This window comes from Aythya marila (assembly GCF_965140915.1).
Source record: "Aythya marila genome assembly, chromosome: 8".
NCBI classification, from domain to species: domain Eukaryota; kingdom Metazoa; phylum Chordata; class Aves; order Anseriformes; family Anatidae; genus Aythya; species Aythya marila.
Genome location: NC_139049.1, coordinates 26,965,399 through 26,980,081, shown reverse-complemented (window position 1 = coordinate 26,980,081; position 14,683 = coordinate 26,965,399). Strand labels below are relative to the sequence as shown.

At 44.4% G+C, this 14,683-nt stretch overlaps 1 protein-coding gene across 2 annotated transcripts in view; it reads left to right on the top strand.

The window, feature by feature from the left end:
* LRP8 (LDL receptor related protein 8) overlaps window positions 1-14,683 on the top strand; it is a 166,236-nt gene that overhangs the window by 131,656 nt on the left and 19,897 nt on the right. For both annotated transcript variants that reach the window (XM_082766474.1, XM_082766473.1), the window contains exon 5: window positions 11,206-11,568. In XM_082766474.1, the coding sequence (XP_082622600.1) occupies window positions 11,206-11,568 (363 nt within the window). The remainder of the gene's footprint in view (window positions 1-11,205; window positions 11,569-14,683) is intronic.

The window sequence follows — 14,683 nt, the reverse complement described above, 5'->3', positions numbered from 1 at the left end:
GTTGCTGAGCTTTAAGCAAGTTAGGAATCTTTATGGATGGGGGTGCCTGTCTTTCTAATGTAGTATTTGAATATTCTGCTTTTTCAGATGTTTTAAGAAAAAGCAGTAGAGCTGTGTTCACTGACAGCAGCAGAGACTGAGTTATGCCTTAATTTTCACATGATAGCCCCATTCCTGTAACTTTTTTTTTTTTTTTTTTTTTTTTTTTTTTTTACTTCTTCCCCAGATTTCCTACTCATTTCAGTGATGAGCTTCATTTTTCACTTGTCTGATAGTCAGCAGGGAGACTTCTGCTGGCTCAAGTGAGTTTTGGACTGATAATTCCAGCTTCCACTTGTCCACTGTATATCTCAGAATTAATTCTGGATTTTCAGTCTTGAGAGACAATATGCCAGATAAAAATTGAGCAAACTGGGTAATATTTCTTAAATTAATGAGGGAGGCAACAGTAAGCAGAATCTTGCCCAGCTGTAAGCCACATGTCCTTCCCCTGGTAGCTCACAGCCTCCAGGTTTTCATGCTGTATATCATCTCTCAGCCCCTCAGGGTAGGAACTTTTCATTTAACTGCTTTCTGGCAAAGCTCCAGGCACATGTGTGATTCTCTGTAAAAAGCAGCAGTGCTCAGAAGCAAGTGGTCCTTTTCTTGGAGGATCCAAGTGCAGAAAAATTTCTGAATCCGCTCTTTGCAATAACCTGCACAATAGCGCTCACATCACCTGAGAGCTATTGGCAGAAAGCAGAACTTCAAGCAGACTAAAGCTGGCCTGATCCTTCTAGCAGATCCACCTGGTGATGAGCCAGCTGAAGTGGGGAAAGCTGATTTAAAGCCACCTTACTCTGCACTGTGTTCCTGTATCTGTGCCCACAGGAATTAGAAAATGTGACCTTTCTGTTGACCGGGAAGTTGTCTCATGGTGTAGCGGTAAGGAGCATCCTGTCATCTCATTATTTCCTTCTGGATGCAGTAAAGGTGCCTGTGTTCTGCATCTAAGAGCCACGCTTCCAGTGCCATCTATGGGCATTTGACCATACTAATCCTCTTCAGGCCAGCTCTACACAGATCCTAGAGAGAGAGTTTTACTTGGTGGTAATGTAGCACTAACTTTGTCTTCCTTTGCGGCATGATTAATACATGCTTTCATCCAAGGTAGGAATTCAGTTTGTTGCCTTCACTAACAGGTTAGGCACACAGCAGTGTAATGTTCCTCAGTCAGTTCAGAGGGAAACCAAACCCAAAGGATCGGATTTTGCCATATATTCTCCCTGAGAAACTCACCAGTTTAAATGGGGTTAAAGTTCATGCTGTTGCATTTGTGCTTGAAGAAGGAATATTTGTCTAATACAATTATCCATGATTATTTCAGCATGTGGTGGAAAGAAGCATGGCTAGCCTGAAATTCCTGGCATTTTTATAAAAGGTAACTGTAACTTGAATACACTTGCCATGGTGGAGGAATCTACAATTATTTCCAAAAAATGGAAAGAAAATTACTATAGATTTAACAAATGAAAGTCCTTCATAAATAAGATAAGGTAGCACAGCAATGATATCTTCTGGGTTTTACATGATGTTTAATTACTGGACAGCTGGAGGGATTAATGCTTGTGCATTATGCCCTGGCTCTCAGAAATTAAACATGTACAGCTGCCACTTTATCAGTGCTTAAAGTATTAGAGCTCCTTCAAAAGCAGCAGTAATTGCAGAAAAATCCCCATTGTTACATTGGAAAAATCTCAACCCATAATCATATTTTCCTGAGTTCCTTCAAAACAAACTAGCAAGCAAAAAGAACTTGGTAGTTACCTTTAATTGCATTCTTACAGGAAAAGTGAAGGTAGTTTCATTGTTAATGCAATGGGGGCTTGTTGTAATTAAATGGAAAATCCTGTATCAACTTAAGGTTAAGGGTAAGATAGTCATCATAAACGGCAAGAATTAAACGCGAAAACCATGGCCTGACCAGTGTCAGGGCTCTATCTGCAGTAGGTTAGGGCAAAATGGCTTTGTTTCCCCTGATGCTGACTCTTTAGTTCAGGTGTAGGAAGGAAGAGACACATGCAGTGTTCTGCAAATGGAGTGTCCCAGTACTGAGCGGTGTCTCACTCACCACAGCAGGCTTTGGTGGTCGCCTATGCACGTTTGCACACTGCTGATCCCTCAGTTTCAGATAAATTGTCCGTATCAGTATGTTCTATGAATAATTTATCCTTTAACACATGCTAGAAGGAAGCACAGCACATAAAATAAGACAATTCAGAATGTGCTACTTCTACAATGTTTCCCTGCAAAGGTACACTGGGGAAAAAAGAGGAGATGCAAAGAGAACAAACTGCAAACACTCTCAGACATGGGTACTCCTACATATCCCAAATGACAGTTTTTTACAGAGTTGTGGAAGAGTGGTATGAAATACATGTTTTTATTAAGAATAAATAAATAAACATAATGGTTAGCTAAAACCAAAGCTTAGTGCTATATGTGCACACACAAAAGCTTTTTCCTGCTATTCTTTCAGGTCATTAGATGGAGAAGTTGTCTCCGATCCTTCTTTCCCATCTCATAAGTCATACTGTCAAAGGAGCAAAATTTGGCCTGTAGTTGATGTTTATCTTCTGGGCAGATGTTTAGTTGATGTTTATCTTCTATCTATCTTTCAACAGTTAGGGCTCTTGGAGTTGAAATAGCCAAGAAATTGCATCTCTTATTGCCAGATATGATTGTATTTTATGTCCCTAAAGTGCTTTCTTCATAAGAATAGAGCTATAATTCTGAGCTTATTCATCCAAAAAGCAGGAATTTGTTTAGTTTTATTAAGGGAAATCTCCTGTAACTGTCAGTGCCAACAATTGTGTTATGATGGCAGCAGATACGTGGGTAGAAGTTCCATCCTTCAGTGGCCATGGGTACATATGTTTCACTAATTAAGCAGTGCTTAACAGTTATGCTTCCTGAGCATATGATTTTAAAACTGAATCAGAATCAGCTAGCTTGAACTTAGTACAATCCTACGCAGGAGAGGGTCATGTAGTGTTTGATGGGGAGGGGGGTTGTGAGTCATGTTAATGGATAAAACAGCCTTTTAAATTTAACTTCATAGCTGAAATACACCATTTCCAAACAGGGGAAGATAAAATGGTTGGATTGGTTTTGCTTACATTTTGCAAAGAAGTTTGTTTCTTTGATAAAATGTAACTGGGAGGTGTAGCTCTCAATAAAATGCACTTAACTCTATTTCTTTTTTCCAGAAAGTTTAAAATAAATGCTTGTGCAGTACAATTGATTCACCATCTCAGCTGAAATTCGGCAAAGTACTGCCTCCATTTCAAAGCAGTAGAAATGGAAAGGCGAATCCTAATGTCCCAGAGATCTCAATAGTATTAAAGTGAGTGCAGTTAGCACGGCACTTACACTTTTAACTGCTGTGAGTGTCACTCAGTGCTTAAATTTTCCATATGAGTAGAAAATCTAAAGCACTTTTTCTAAACAAGATTGCCATATTTGGGTGAGATTGTGGGTCTGTTATTTGGGTCCACTACTCACATCAAATAATAACTGTGCCCCTGGTATGACCGAAGTAGAAATCATTAGGAGATGGTTGTTCCTAAAGAGGCTGTCGGTCTCTCCCCTTCCCCAAACCACCTCTGTGGTCTTGTCTTTCTAGATGTGGTCTCTGCTTATATTCATAACCTTCAGTCTGGCTATGCTGAATTCTGCTGCTTGTCTCGGTGTATCCTCTATGCTACTTCTTTTAAGTACTCATCTCTTCACATCAGATGTCTTGCAAACTGTTTTATTTCAGACGCATCGTTTTGGTTGTTATTGCACCTACATTCAAACTCATTTTGGATCTCTGATCCTGGAGAAATGTGAGAGCCAGTTGGGTAAGGTGGGGACGTGAGATGTTACAGAAGGGTTTGTGACAACTCCTTTGTTTGTGCTCTGGAAGAGTTAACAGTGCCATGTGCTAAATGCAGTGAATATTTAAGGCTAATAGGGAAGCAACTGCAATAAGAAGAAATATCTCCTCTTGCAGAGAATTCCCGTTAAGCAAACTAAATCAGTGGAAGTGGAGATTTTATGGGGCTGTGACCTCATTGCTTCTAATGTGAGCACTGCCTTGTCCCTCATTACTCAGCTGAATTAAAACCTGTGAGCCCTCAGTTGCTGTCACTGCCAGATCAGGCTGAAGCCAGGCTTCTCTGTGTACCAGCTCTGCCTTACCTGTTTGGCCCACTGGTTCAGAAACATATCCTCAGGGTGGCCAGTGTGGCTTTGCTCTGCACTATCCTTGACGTATCTGTCAATGATTCCATCAACTAACTGGCTTGTACCTAAGAATTGGGATTTTTTCCCCTGAGAGTGCTTTTGAGATAGGCATAGTTATGATGATGTGAGAGTAGCTGTGCAAGCATAAGTAGTGCGTGAAGCTTTGCAGTGTCACTTGCTGCTCCCTCCTTTCCTTATCTGCATTCAATAAAGCAAAATATGGTGTATTGTAACAAACTCCCAGGCTCCCCTTCCTAGGTGTGGCAGTGTAAAAGTCATGTTTTTCCAACTGCTTCAACTGCTGCCATCTCTCTGACTGGGAATGTGTGGGTAAGGAGGTGGTGACAGGCCAGCAACATAGCTGTGTGCCTTTTAACTTCAGAGTGTAGCTTTTAAGGTTCTGGTGCAATCCTTTTCCTGAGCTGGACGTAAGAAACCAGAAAGCAATGGGTAAAACAGGCAGGCATGCAAGGACAGTGCATGTCTGTGTGAGCACAGAGTGAAGTGCCCAATGGACAGAAGGTGAAATGTATGGAGTGAGCCAGTCCTAGGAAAGCGTCCGAGGTCTAAACTCGGCAATGACAAAATGAACCCCTGATCATGCAGAAAGGTTTGTGCAGGCAACCCTTACAGCCACAGGGCGTCTGACTGAATCCTAGAGGCATGCAGACACGGTAATGTGGGGTTTTTGTGTGTACTGTCGTGGGATCAAGGCAGTGGCAGCAGTGCCCTGTTGTGCTTGCTGGATACTACAGATATTCCTCAGAAATACGAACTTTGTACGATAATATCAGAGCAGCTGCTAGTTTCATGGATGTTACTAGATGTTTCTGAGGGATTTGCCAAATCAGTGTTAATTTGTAAAATTGCTTTTTTAATAAATAAGTTGTGTCTGAGGGAATAGGGGTGAGCGTGTCCCACACGGGTTCCAGTTTTCAGAGTCAGAACAGAAACCCACTAAACGCATCCCAGCATTATTTTTTTTCCATTTAAATTTTGGCTAGTACATAACATCTCCAATCTGATTCAGCTGCTTATATTTCAATCAGAATATAAGAGAGTAACGATAGGTCATTATTCTTACAACATCCTTGTGGGGTGTCTGTGGTTTGAGCAAAAAGCTGCCAACCTTAGGCATTCTGACCATCCTTTTTTTTCTCCCGGCCCCAAAGCTGCTTTATTTTATGCCTCACTTGTTCTTACTTTGATGTTATTTTCAGTCTTTTAGCCAGAATAAAAATGATAAACTTCATAACACTTCCCCAGTATGGAGTGAAGTTGAGGAAGCTGCACGTATGAGTTTAGCAGTCTTATTGCACGCAAATAAAGACAAGAGAAATTCAGAGCATGCATATCTTTTGTACATAAGCTGCTTCTCTCCGTAAATTGTGGGGTCCTAATGAATTCTATTTTGAGAAAATTAAATCACTTGGAATGAATATATGATTGTCCAAAAATATATTCAAAAACAGTAAATACATTTTTGAACCAACCATTATTTATCAGCAGGGGCTTTGGCATCTGGTTGCTCCATTATAATTAACTAATACTATGCAAATACTGCTGCAGAGAGGGGGAAAATAACTCGTTTGTGTTGGAGGGGAGCAGCGTGGCAAAGGCAGCGAGTGCGTGCAAATATTAATTTGCAAGAGTGCGTGAAATGGCTCCTTAGCTCCATTAGTGATCTGAACAATATCAGGAATTACTATTCCTTCTGCAGTCTTCATCTATATGGGCTTTTCGGTATCAATCACCATAGCAACAACCACCGCTGGTAGTGAGACTGCAATTCAGCTGCATTATTCCCTCCATGGGAGGCCTGTCATTTTTTCAGAGCAATGCGCTTCAAGGTCATCTTCATTTACCTCTGTCTCTTCTGCTGCCCTTCCTGGAGGGCAGCTTTCGATGGGAAACTTGCCCTTCTAGGCATGAATCCACGCTTTAAAGACTGGTATTTGACCAAGGATCAGTATTAAATATTCGGGTATGTGGTAAGCACGCTGATTTTCTGCAGACGAAACAAAATATAGAGAGACAATTAAGCCTGAAAATAAATACTGAGTCAATAAAGCCCACACTATGGCTGCACTAGTAACTGGCCTGGGAGCCCCAACTTAATTCAGCCTGCCTGGACTCTGTGACCTCCTTATCTCCAGTCCCGCTCAGAGATTAATTTACGTGAGCTGTGGTGGCTGGATTTGCTCTCCACGCAGAATACCTGGGCAGATGGAGCTCAGGCATCCCACTCCTGCAGCCGTGAGGAGCTCAGATCCTAAACCTGGCAGCTCAGGGGTTTCAGAAGTCCCCCGGCCTCTCCTGCCAGTGTTCAAGCTGCGATAAATCAACAGCAGATCTCTGTTTCCCCAGTGCCAGTGTTAGTAGGTGCAAATCATCCTTTGCATTCTTCAGAGAATCCCTGCTCAGGTTTAGGCAAACAAGAAATATAAGCCACATGGTTTTTTTCAGTTGTCTTGGGGAGGGTGTCAGAAAACTGCAGCGTAATAATTCATCTCATTTTCTTCTCTTCAGTGTCAGTAATTGCTGTTATCCACTTCACCACAAATTTTACCAAATAATTATCTTTCTCAAAGCCATTCATAAAGTTTCAAGTGGAACTGAGGTTTTGGATGAAAAATATTAATAAAATATCAGATTCTTACTGCAAATCTAAAAATCTTTGATTAAAGATAGCAGGGGAAGCGGTAATGGTCCAGTGTACATCATTCCCAGCTCTTACTAATGCTGGCTATAATGATTATTTCACATTTTTATTTTTATCCAGATTCGAAGATCCTTGCTTTGTACAAATGTCTGTTGTAGAAAAATTATGTACAAATATGGGGGTTGGGTTTTGGTGGATTGTTTGTTTTTTGTTGTTGTTGTTTTTAAAAAAAAAAATACAGTTCTTAAAGAGTACCCTCTATTCTTAGAGAATTTTATTTTTCTTTATAAACACGTAAAAAGCATGTGGTAGAATTATCTTAGCTTTTTGGTGCAGCACATGAGCCAAGGCTGTTGCTGCTACACCAGGCTACTCATTAAAGCCTCCAGTTAAATCCTGGCTCAGGGCAGAGGAAAACCAGTACTGAGACACTAACTCCACCACCACAATCTTTCTTTTCTTCCTTCCAAGGACTGCTTCTGCTGCACTCTTCTCAAGAGACGTGACAAGATTGCAGTGAGGCAAAAATAGTGATGTTTGTGCTGTATGCATCAAGCCTTAGCACAAGGCAGAAATGAATGCAGAGCACCTCTGGTGTATATTGTCTACAGGCCACTGCCTGTTAGATGTGATATTTTGCTTCCTAAAAGTGTGAAGAATCTTAATGGGTTACAGTACCCTACAAAGCAGCTTTTGTAATTATGCTCGTATGCTGCTTTGAAACCAGTTGGTTAAATACTTCTTGACAAACACTTCTTCTTGACAATATTTCTACTGGGATCACTTCGTATTTGCAGTAGTTTTTGCACCTGAGAGTGGGATGTTTATTAATTTCTTTGGCACTAAGGAAAGCAAGCTAATATTTGTTTCCTTTGTTTCACACCAGTAAGCTCACAATAGGACAGGTAGCAAAACCAGAGAATGCAAACAAATTGCTGGAGTTCAAAAAAAGATACCCTGGTGGTAATTTAATTATTATTCAAGGCATTTCTGTTGAAATGCTCTGGAGGCAGGGAAATGCTGTAGCGATAGGACTGTGCAGGTACCCTGACAGATTTATGAAAGGAGATGTGAAGCAAACTGTCCCCAGGACTTCATTCCCCCATGCTCATCTCTCCAGCTGCCCATGTAAGATAATTTGTAGTGCTGCTTTTTATTAGGTTTGCCAAACCGCACAGCAGAGGTCCCAGGGAGCGGGAGCGCGTTGGCTCTTGCATGGGTGCAGCGGGATTGTAAGCAGCTTTTCTCCTCTGTTGCCTGTTTGTGCCAGAGCCAGTCCCCGAGTGGCTGGAAGCTGCAGACTGCTTTATCCTTGCATGCCCCGTGGATTTTAGCTGTTAGAGAGGATAACAAAAGGGTGAGAGGAGCTGGGACAGTGTCTGCCTTCTGGGGGCCAGCAGGAGAGCCAGCTGCACACACAGACAGAGGTCTCTGCTCAAGGCAAGTGTGACCCCAAAGGAACTGTCCCATTTGAGCTGGCCTAAAGATGACCGTCAGGTCTATAAATGAAGAAAAGGGCATTTTCATTCCTTGAGTTGACCAGGAGGTGCCTGGAGCAGCCTTCTGTAGTGTTCCCATCTGGCATCACACCCCAAGGAGCCATCTCAGCAGCACCGTGTCTGCAGGTGGCCCTGGTGACAGCACTAGGGCAGCCCGGTGGCCTCCCTGGCACGGCAAGGTGACAACAGCCAGCCCCGTCTGAGCAGGGCAGCTTCCCTGAGAAAGTCCTCGCAAGAGGTTACAGAAGGTGAATTGCTTCTGCTTTCTTCTGACGGTGATTATCAGTAATTTTATACCTGGACTGGGATCTCTAGGTGCGGAGGAGGAGCTTTTGTGCAAACTTCCATTGTGTGTGTCCCACACGCGTTTATCCGTCCCTCATTTACCAGTACAGCAAATTTCTACAGAGAAACGTGTACAGATGGGAGGAGGGGTGGAGGTGGGGCCAAGAAAACAACGAAGGAAAAGAGATGGGCTCGTTACAGCTGGGGAGAAGGAAATGAATGCACATCTGCAGTGTGCAAATCATTATAACCTTGCCCAAAACGAGGGATCAAAGGGCTGTGGAAATTTTTGCTTGTTGGTATGTTTCTGAGATTGATCAAAATAATGCCAGAAAAACAATTTATTCTTCTCAGCCCTGATCTGTTACAGAAATTGAACGTAGACCTAGAAATACTGCTATTCCTCAGTTCCTTTTCTGAATAGATTGGTAAGATGAGAACTGTTACCTTAAATTTCCATTTGGCAGTTCCATATTATTCATCATCTGAAGAGATCATTAGGTCCTACAGCTGTGTGCTGATCGCTGGGATTAACAGAGCATTTTATTTTGAGTTATTGGCTAAGGATAGGAAAGTATGCTGAATGAAGAAAAAGAGCAGAACTTGTGTGTGGGCTGCAGCACTTTAATGGTCTCAGTTCTGTCATGCAAAATGTTTTTTTAAATGCTTTTCCACCAGACTGTGGTTGTATTTCGGGTCCTTATGAGAGGCATTCATCTCCTAACCAGATGCCCCGGTGAGGGCATCTCTCCAGCCCCAAAATACCCTCCTGAGTGCAGAAGGAGCCTGGGCAAGCTGCCTGGACTGGCCAGCATTTGGTGGCTAACACAGGCGCTCCTTTGGTGGCCACGCTGTTGTGTGTAATTAGCGCTGTAAGGCTGGGCACACAGCAGCCTGCAGCTGAGATTCTCTGTACCATTTATCCCTGCTGGATGGAGCTTGGGCTGCAGCCAGTGCCTGGTGTCACACCAAGGAAGGCAAACCTTTTCTTCCTCTCATTAGTCAGGTTGTGCTCTGGCAGACGCGGGAACATCTGGAAAACCTGGGAGTAAACGGGACCGAGCACAGGGCAGGAGGGGAGAAGCAGATATATCTTGTCATGCTCTGGTGTGAAAACATGGGCTGCTCAGTTTGACAGGCGGAGCCCAGCGAGTTCACAAGCTAGAACATAAATATCAGTGTACAACCCCGTAAATGAATGAGTTAAGATAACATACTCTTAATTGCTAGGTAAATAGTTGTGCTCCCAGGTATGAAGCAGGCGTATTTCAGTAGGGTACTGCTGGGTTCCTGCTGCTGGCTGTGAAGCTGGCGTGTATCAGCTGCTTCACTGCGAGGCTGCTGCGGGGAGCTGTGCTGCCCCTTGCAGCTACCAGGACGTCTGAACTGGGGCTGGAACAGGGGCTCTGCAGGAGTGACCGTAAATAGCTCTGCTGTTGAAGACAAAATGTTATCCAAGTGCAATGAGAAAAAATATTTATTTTATTTATATTGATTATAGTTTATATAATGCATAACTTTCCTGTAGATATCTGAAAGGGCAGAAGCAGAGATTTATTTATTTTTTTAACTAAAAGACTAAACTACATCTAATTAAGAGTACTTGAAGCAAATTTCTTCTAGGGTTTTGGTTCCCTCGTTTTCATTTGGTTGATGAAATAAAGTGAGGGCTAAGTGCAGGTTATTGGAGTACCTGAAATTTTAATTTAAGCAGGTTTCTCTGGTTCAGCTGTCCATCAGGCTTGCAGACAAGAGTGCTCCACTCAGTGCTCAGCTTCATATCTGACAAACGTCTCATTTGTATGTTAATGCTGAGTTGTGATTTCCAGGGAAGGCATTCAGTGTGTTGTAAAGGGCCTCACTGGCAGATTGCAGCTAAATTGATGCTCGACTCACTAAATATTTACCCTACACATCCCACTTAATATGTCCAAAACCAGGCACACTGTGAAATCCTCAAACCTGATTCTGTGCTCGTGACAGCCAGGAAGCTGGTGGTGTCAGCGCCGAGCACAGCGCAGTGCTGTGGGTCCCCCCCAGCGCCTGCCAGCACACCTCTGGCCCTTGCAGTCTGTCCACTCTGTCCACCTTGGTCCCCACACAGCAGGGCTCGTGGGGCTGCTCCTGCCTCAGCACCAGGGCACGGCTGCAGCTGGCTCCCCATTTTTCCTGCCCCTTCTTCTTCAGGGCTGCCCACAGCCTAGAAGGGTGGTGGGGAAGTCGGACAGGGGCTGCAACTTGGGTCAGCGCGCTCCTGCTGCTGCTGCGGGGCAGCACAGAGGCAGGGAGCACTCCATGGCACAGCTGGGGCAATGTCCAGTGTGTTTTCACCTGCTCCTTGCCATGTGGTTTAGTTTAGGACAGCTGAGGTCATGCATTTGTGCCCTCTCCTGTCCCCTGTCTCAGACATTCGTAACGTACTAAAGCCAGCACGGTGGCGAGGGGGAGGTTGGAGGCCTTGCAGCTCACCTGCTTGTTTTTCTCCCCCAGCTTGTTCTCCCAACGAGTTCCAGTGCAGTAACAAGACGTGCATCTCCATCATCTTTGTGTGCGACGGGGACAACGACTGCGGGGACGGCAGCGATGAACGAAAATGCTCCCCTCTGACCTGCAACCCCAACGAGTTCCAGTGCAACAACAGCATGTGCATCCCCGAGCTGTGGGTGTGCGACAACCAGCCGGACTGCGACGATCAGTCGGACGAATCCGTGGAGAAGTGCGGCTACGATGCCAAGGCCCTCAACACCTGCGCGGCTCACGAGTTCCAGTGTGGCAACGGCGAATGCATCCACCTCAACTGGAAGTGCGATGGGGACGAGGACTGCAAGGACAAGTCCGACGAGCAGGATTGCCGTGAGTGTGTGCAGGGGCTCGGGACCCTGCTGGGGGGGAGAGGGCAGCCAGAAGGCACCGTGGGCTGGGATTTGAGGCAAGGCTTTGATGTGAGTTGTCTGAGCAGCAACTGTGTGCCTGACAAAGGAGCGTTTGTGTCCCAAATGGCATGGCTGGGTCCCCGTCTCAGCAGGGTCAGGTATACTCCACACTCTTTTTTTGTTGTTTTTTTTATTTCATGCAGAGAGGGGGTTGAAGGAGCTGTTCAGTGGTTCTGTGCTTCAGAGAAGATCTGTTTCACTAGAAAGGAAGGGAATGGAAAATGGGAGAAAATTTCAAAGCCCCCAGACTGCACAATGGGGTCACAACCTGGAGGTCAAAAGCCATAATGCTAAAGGGAATATATGATCAGCCGAAAAAAAAATAGTTAATTTCCTGCCTCTGAAGTTAGAGTGTACTGAACAAGGCACTCAAGAGCAGTACCTCTGAAGAATCCAGTTTGAAATGCGCTTTGAGCTTGGCTTGTTATAGGCACAGAGCTAATAAATAATGGATTTCTTTTCAGCTGGCTTTATGCATTTAACATGGTGTTGTTGGTGTGCGTGGTATTTTGAATGTTTCATCCATTTTTAGTCACTAAACTGTTCAAGCTGGTCACTTATCTGAGGAGGGAGACAAGAAAATAAGAGCAAAATGTTTTGCTAAAATATTCATAATCACAAGATTGGAATTAAATAAAATATTTACATAGCTGTATCTATTCAGTAGCTCTGACATTGGGCCACCTCTGGGGACGAAGGCAGCAGCCAGCTGCAGAAAGCAGACATTTTTACAAAGGTCCATAAGAAAATGTTCCTCTTTTTCCAGCTCCTCCAGGAGAGGAAGGATCAGACTCTTTTCTGGGCAGAGGTAGACAGATGCGAATTCATTGGCATCTTCAGCAATAGGAGGAGGTGGCAAGGTACAGTGTGTACACCACTGTGTACAGGACAGGAGAGCACCAGGGTGAGCTGTAGATAATCCTGGTGTGCCTCTAAAATTGCCAAGGACAATTTTAAAAGGCAGAGCAGGAGAAGCACAGCTTATTTTGAGAGAGAGCAGCTTCAGCTGAAGGATATAATTGCTGTTGACCCCTTCCTATCCAGGTATGGATGGAGCAGGTAGGATGGCTTCTCTTCAGCTGCAGGGAGGTGCCGTGGGAGCTGCCGTAGCTCCTGTCAGGAGGTACCCAGGCGGTGCTCCCAGTCACAGCGGTGGTGCCCTGGCAGGACGGCTGATGTCACACAGCCCAGGAGAGGGGAGGGGAGCTCCCTTCCATTCCCAAGTGGTGCAAGAGGGGAGCAGCTCCAGATGGAACTTCTGATGGAATGTAGCTAAAATGGATTTTCAGGCCCTGTTGTTCAACTTGGAAGGAATTTTAATTCCCCAGCTTCTTTCCATGATCTGACAGACTCCAGCAAGTGCCAGCTGAGCTCAGATTGCCGAGGCCTAGGAGCATGGCTGTGACAGCAGCCCTCAGTTACAGAGCAGCTTCACCAAGCAGCACCTCCAGGTTTGCCAAGGGCAGCTTCTGTGGGGCAGAGGACGCAGCTGGATGTGGCTGCAGCACGGCACAGTGCTGACAACCAGTGGAAGAAAGAGGAAATGTGGCTAGAGAGGGCAGAAGTGACTTGAGACCATTATTTCCCTGACTAGGGGACACTCAGTGCTTGAAGTTTCTGTAGTTTTTTTTGTTTTGTTTTTGTTTTTGTTTTTTCCCCAGTGAGTCTCAGTGCGGCACAAGATGCAGCTTACCTACCCAGGAGAATGGGCATGGGAGCTGCTTGTGCTGCCTTCAACAGGAAGCCAGGAGGCTGTGAGAGCCAAAGCCCTGTGTTTAGTTACTGACATGCTCCTCTGTACAGGGTTGACTGCTTTACACCTGTGCAAATTAGGAATCACCCCAGTGATTGCTAACTGCGAGGCATAACCCTGCTACTGCTTTCTCTGTGGGTAGGGGATCTCTCAGTTAGCAGCCAGCAGAGAGCCTTTGGCACTGAGTGCAACTGTAGCTGGTGGGTCAACCAGGTCAGAGTCCAAACTAAGGTTGTTTCCCCATCCTATCCAAAGCTGTTGCTTGTGTGCACACGCCTGTGGTAAAAAAGTGGTATTTGAGCACTCTGGAAACACAAAGTCACCATTTGTCTGTTGGAGTGAAGAGTGTAGGGATTGACCTTTATTATTTTTTAACTCCCTTCCAGAAATTGTCTTTTAGATCTGTAGTGCATCGCACACAGGGAGTCACACTGCCTGACACTGCTCCATCCCCATAGCAGCAGGAATGGCACAGATACTGCTGGGCCTCCCTCGGTTAAACCTGAGGGTGCCAGCACTGTGGTAGCCTCTTCTCTTGCAAAAGGGGATCATTCGGTTTTTGCACTGTATAGAACGGAGGGATGGGAGCTTTAAAAAACATGTCATGAGGCCATCACCAGTTATTTGTTGTAATTATTTTGGGGTGATAAATGAGTGGAGCAGGAATGAAGGGTGACAGTTGGTGAACAGGTTTTGGCAGCAAAACCAGCAAATAAATAGGAGTGAAGGAGACATTTCAGGGAAGCTGTGTGAGAATGCTGAGTGGTTATTTTTTTGCCCCAGTATGTATATTCAAAAAATACATATATGCATGTATTAAATGAACATTAGGTTTGATTTATTAGTTTCCAAATCTGGAATGGTTATATTTTAAAATATTCTCTGCAACTCAGGTTAGGGTATCCAGGGGGGAGAATAAATAATGCTTACAGCTAGAAAACAGATCCCTTAAGACCTGACCTCACACTTTCGTGCCTCCGTCCCCCAATCTATAAAACAGGGTTGATGCATTTTGCAAATGCTGGGGTTCTCTTGAGCTTAAGTTAACTTTTGGAAAAAAAAAAAAAAGGGGAGGGGAGCAGAAGACAGAAGAAACAGAGGCTCAGACTTGGAATCTGGAATGTATCTGCTGAATTTGAGCAATACGGCTTTGTGCCCAGTACTTGCAAATGAAAAGTGTGTCTGAGTGTGCCTGTTAATTTATCAGGGCTTTGGTAAATTGTTTTGTATGTGATTTACAGAGCTGAGAAGATGGCTATAAAACTGCTGAGATTCCATAATA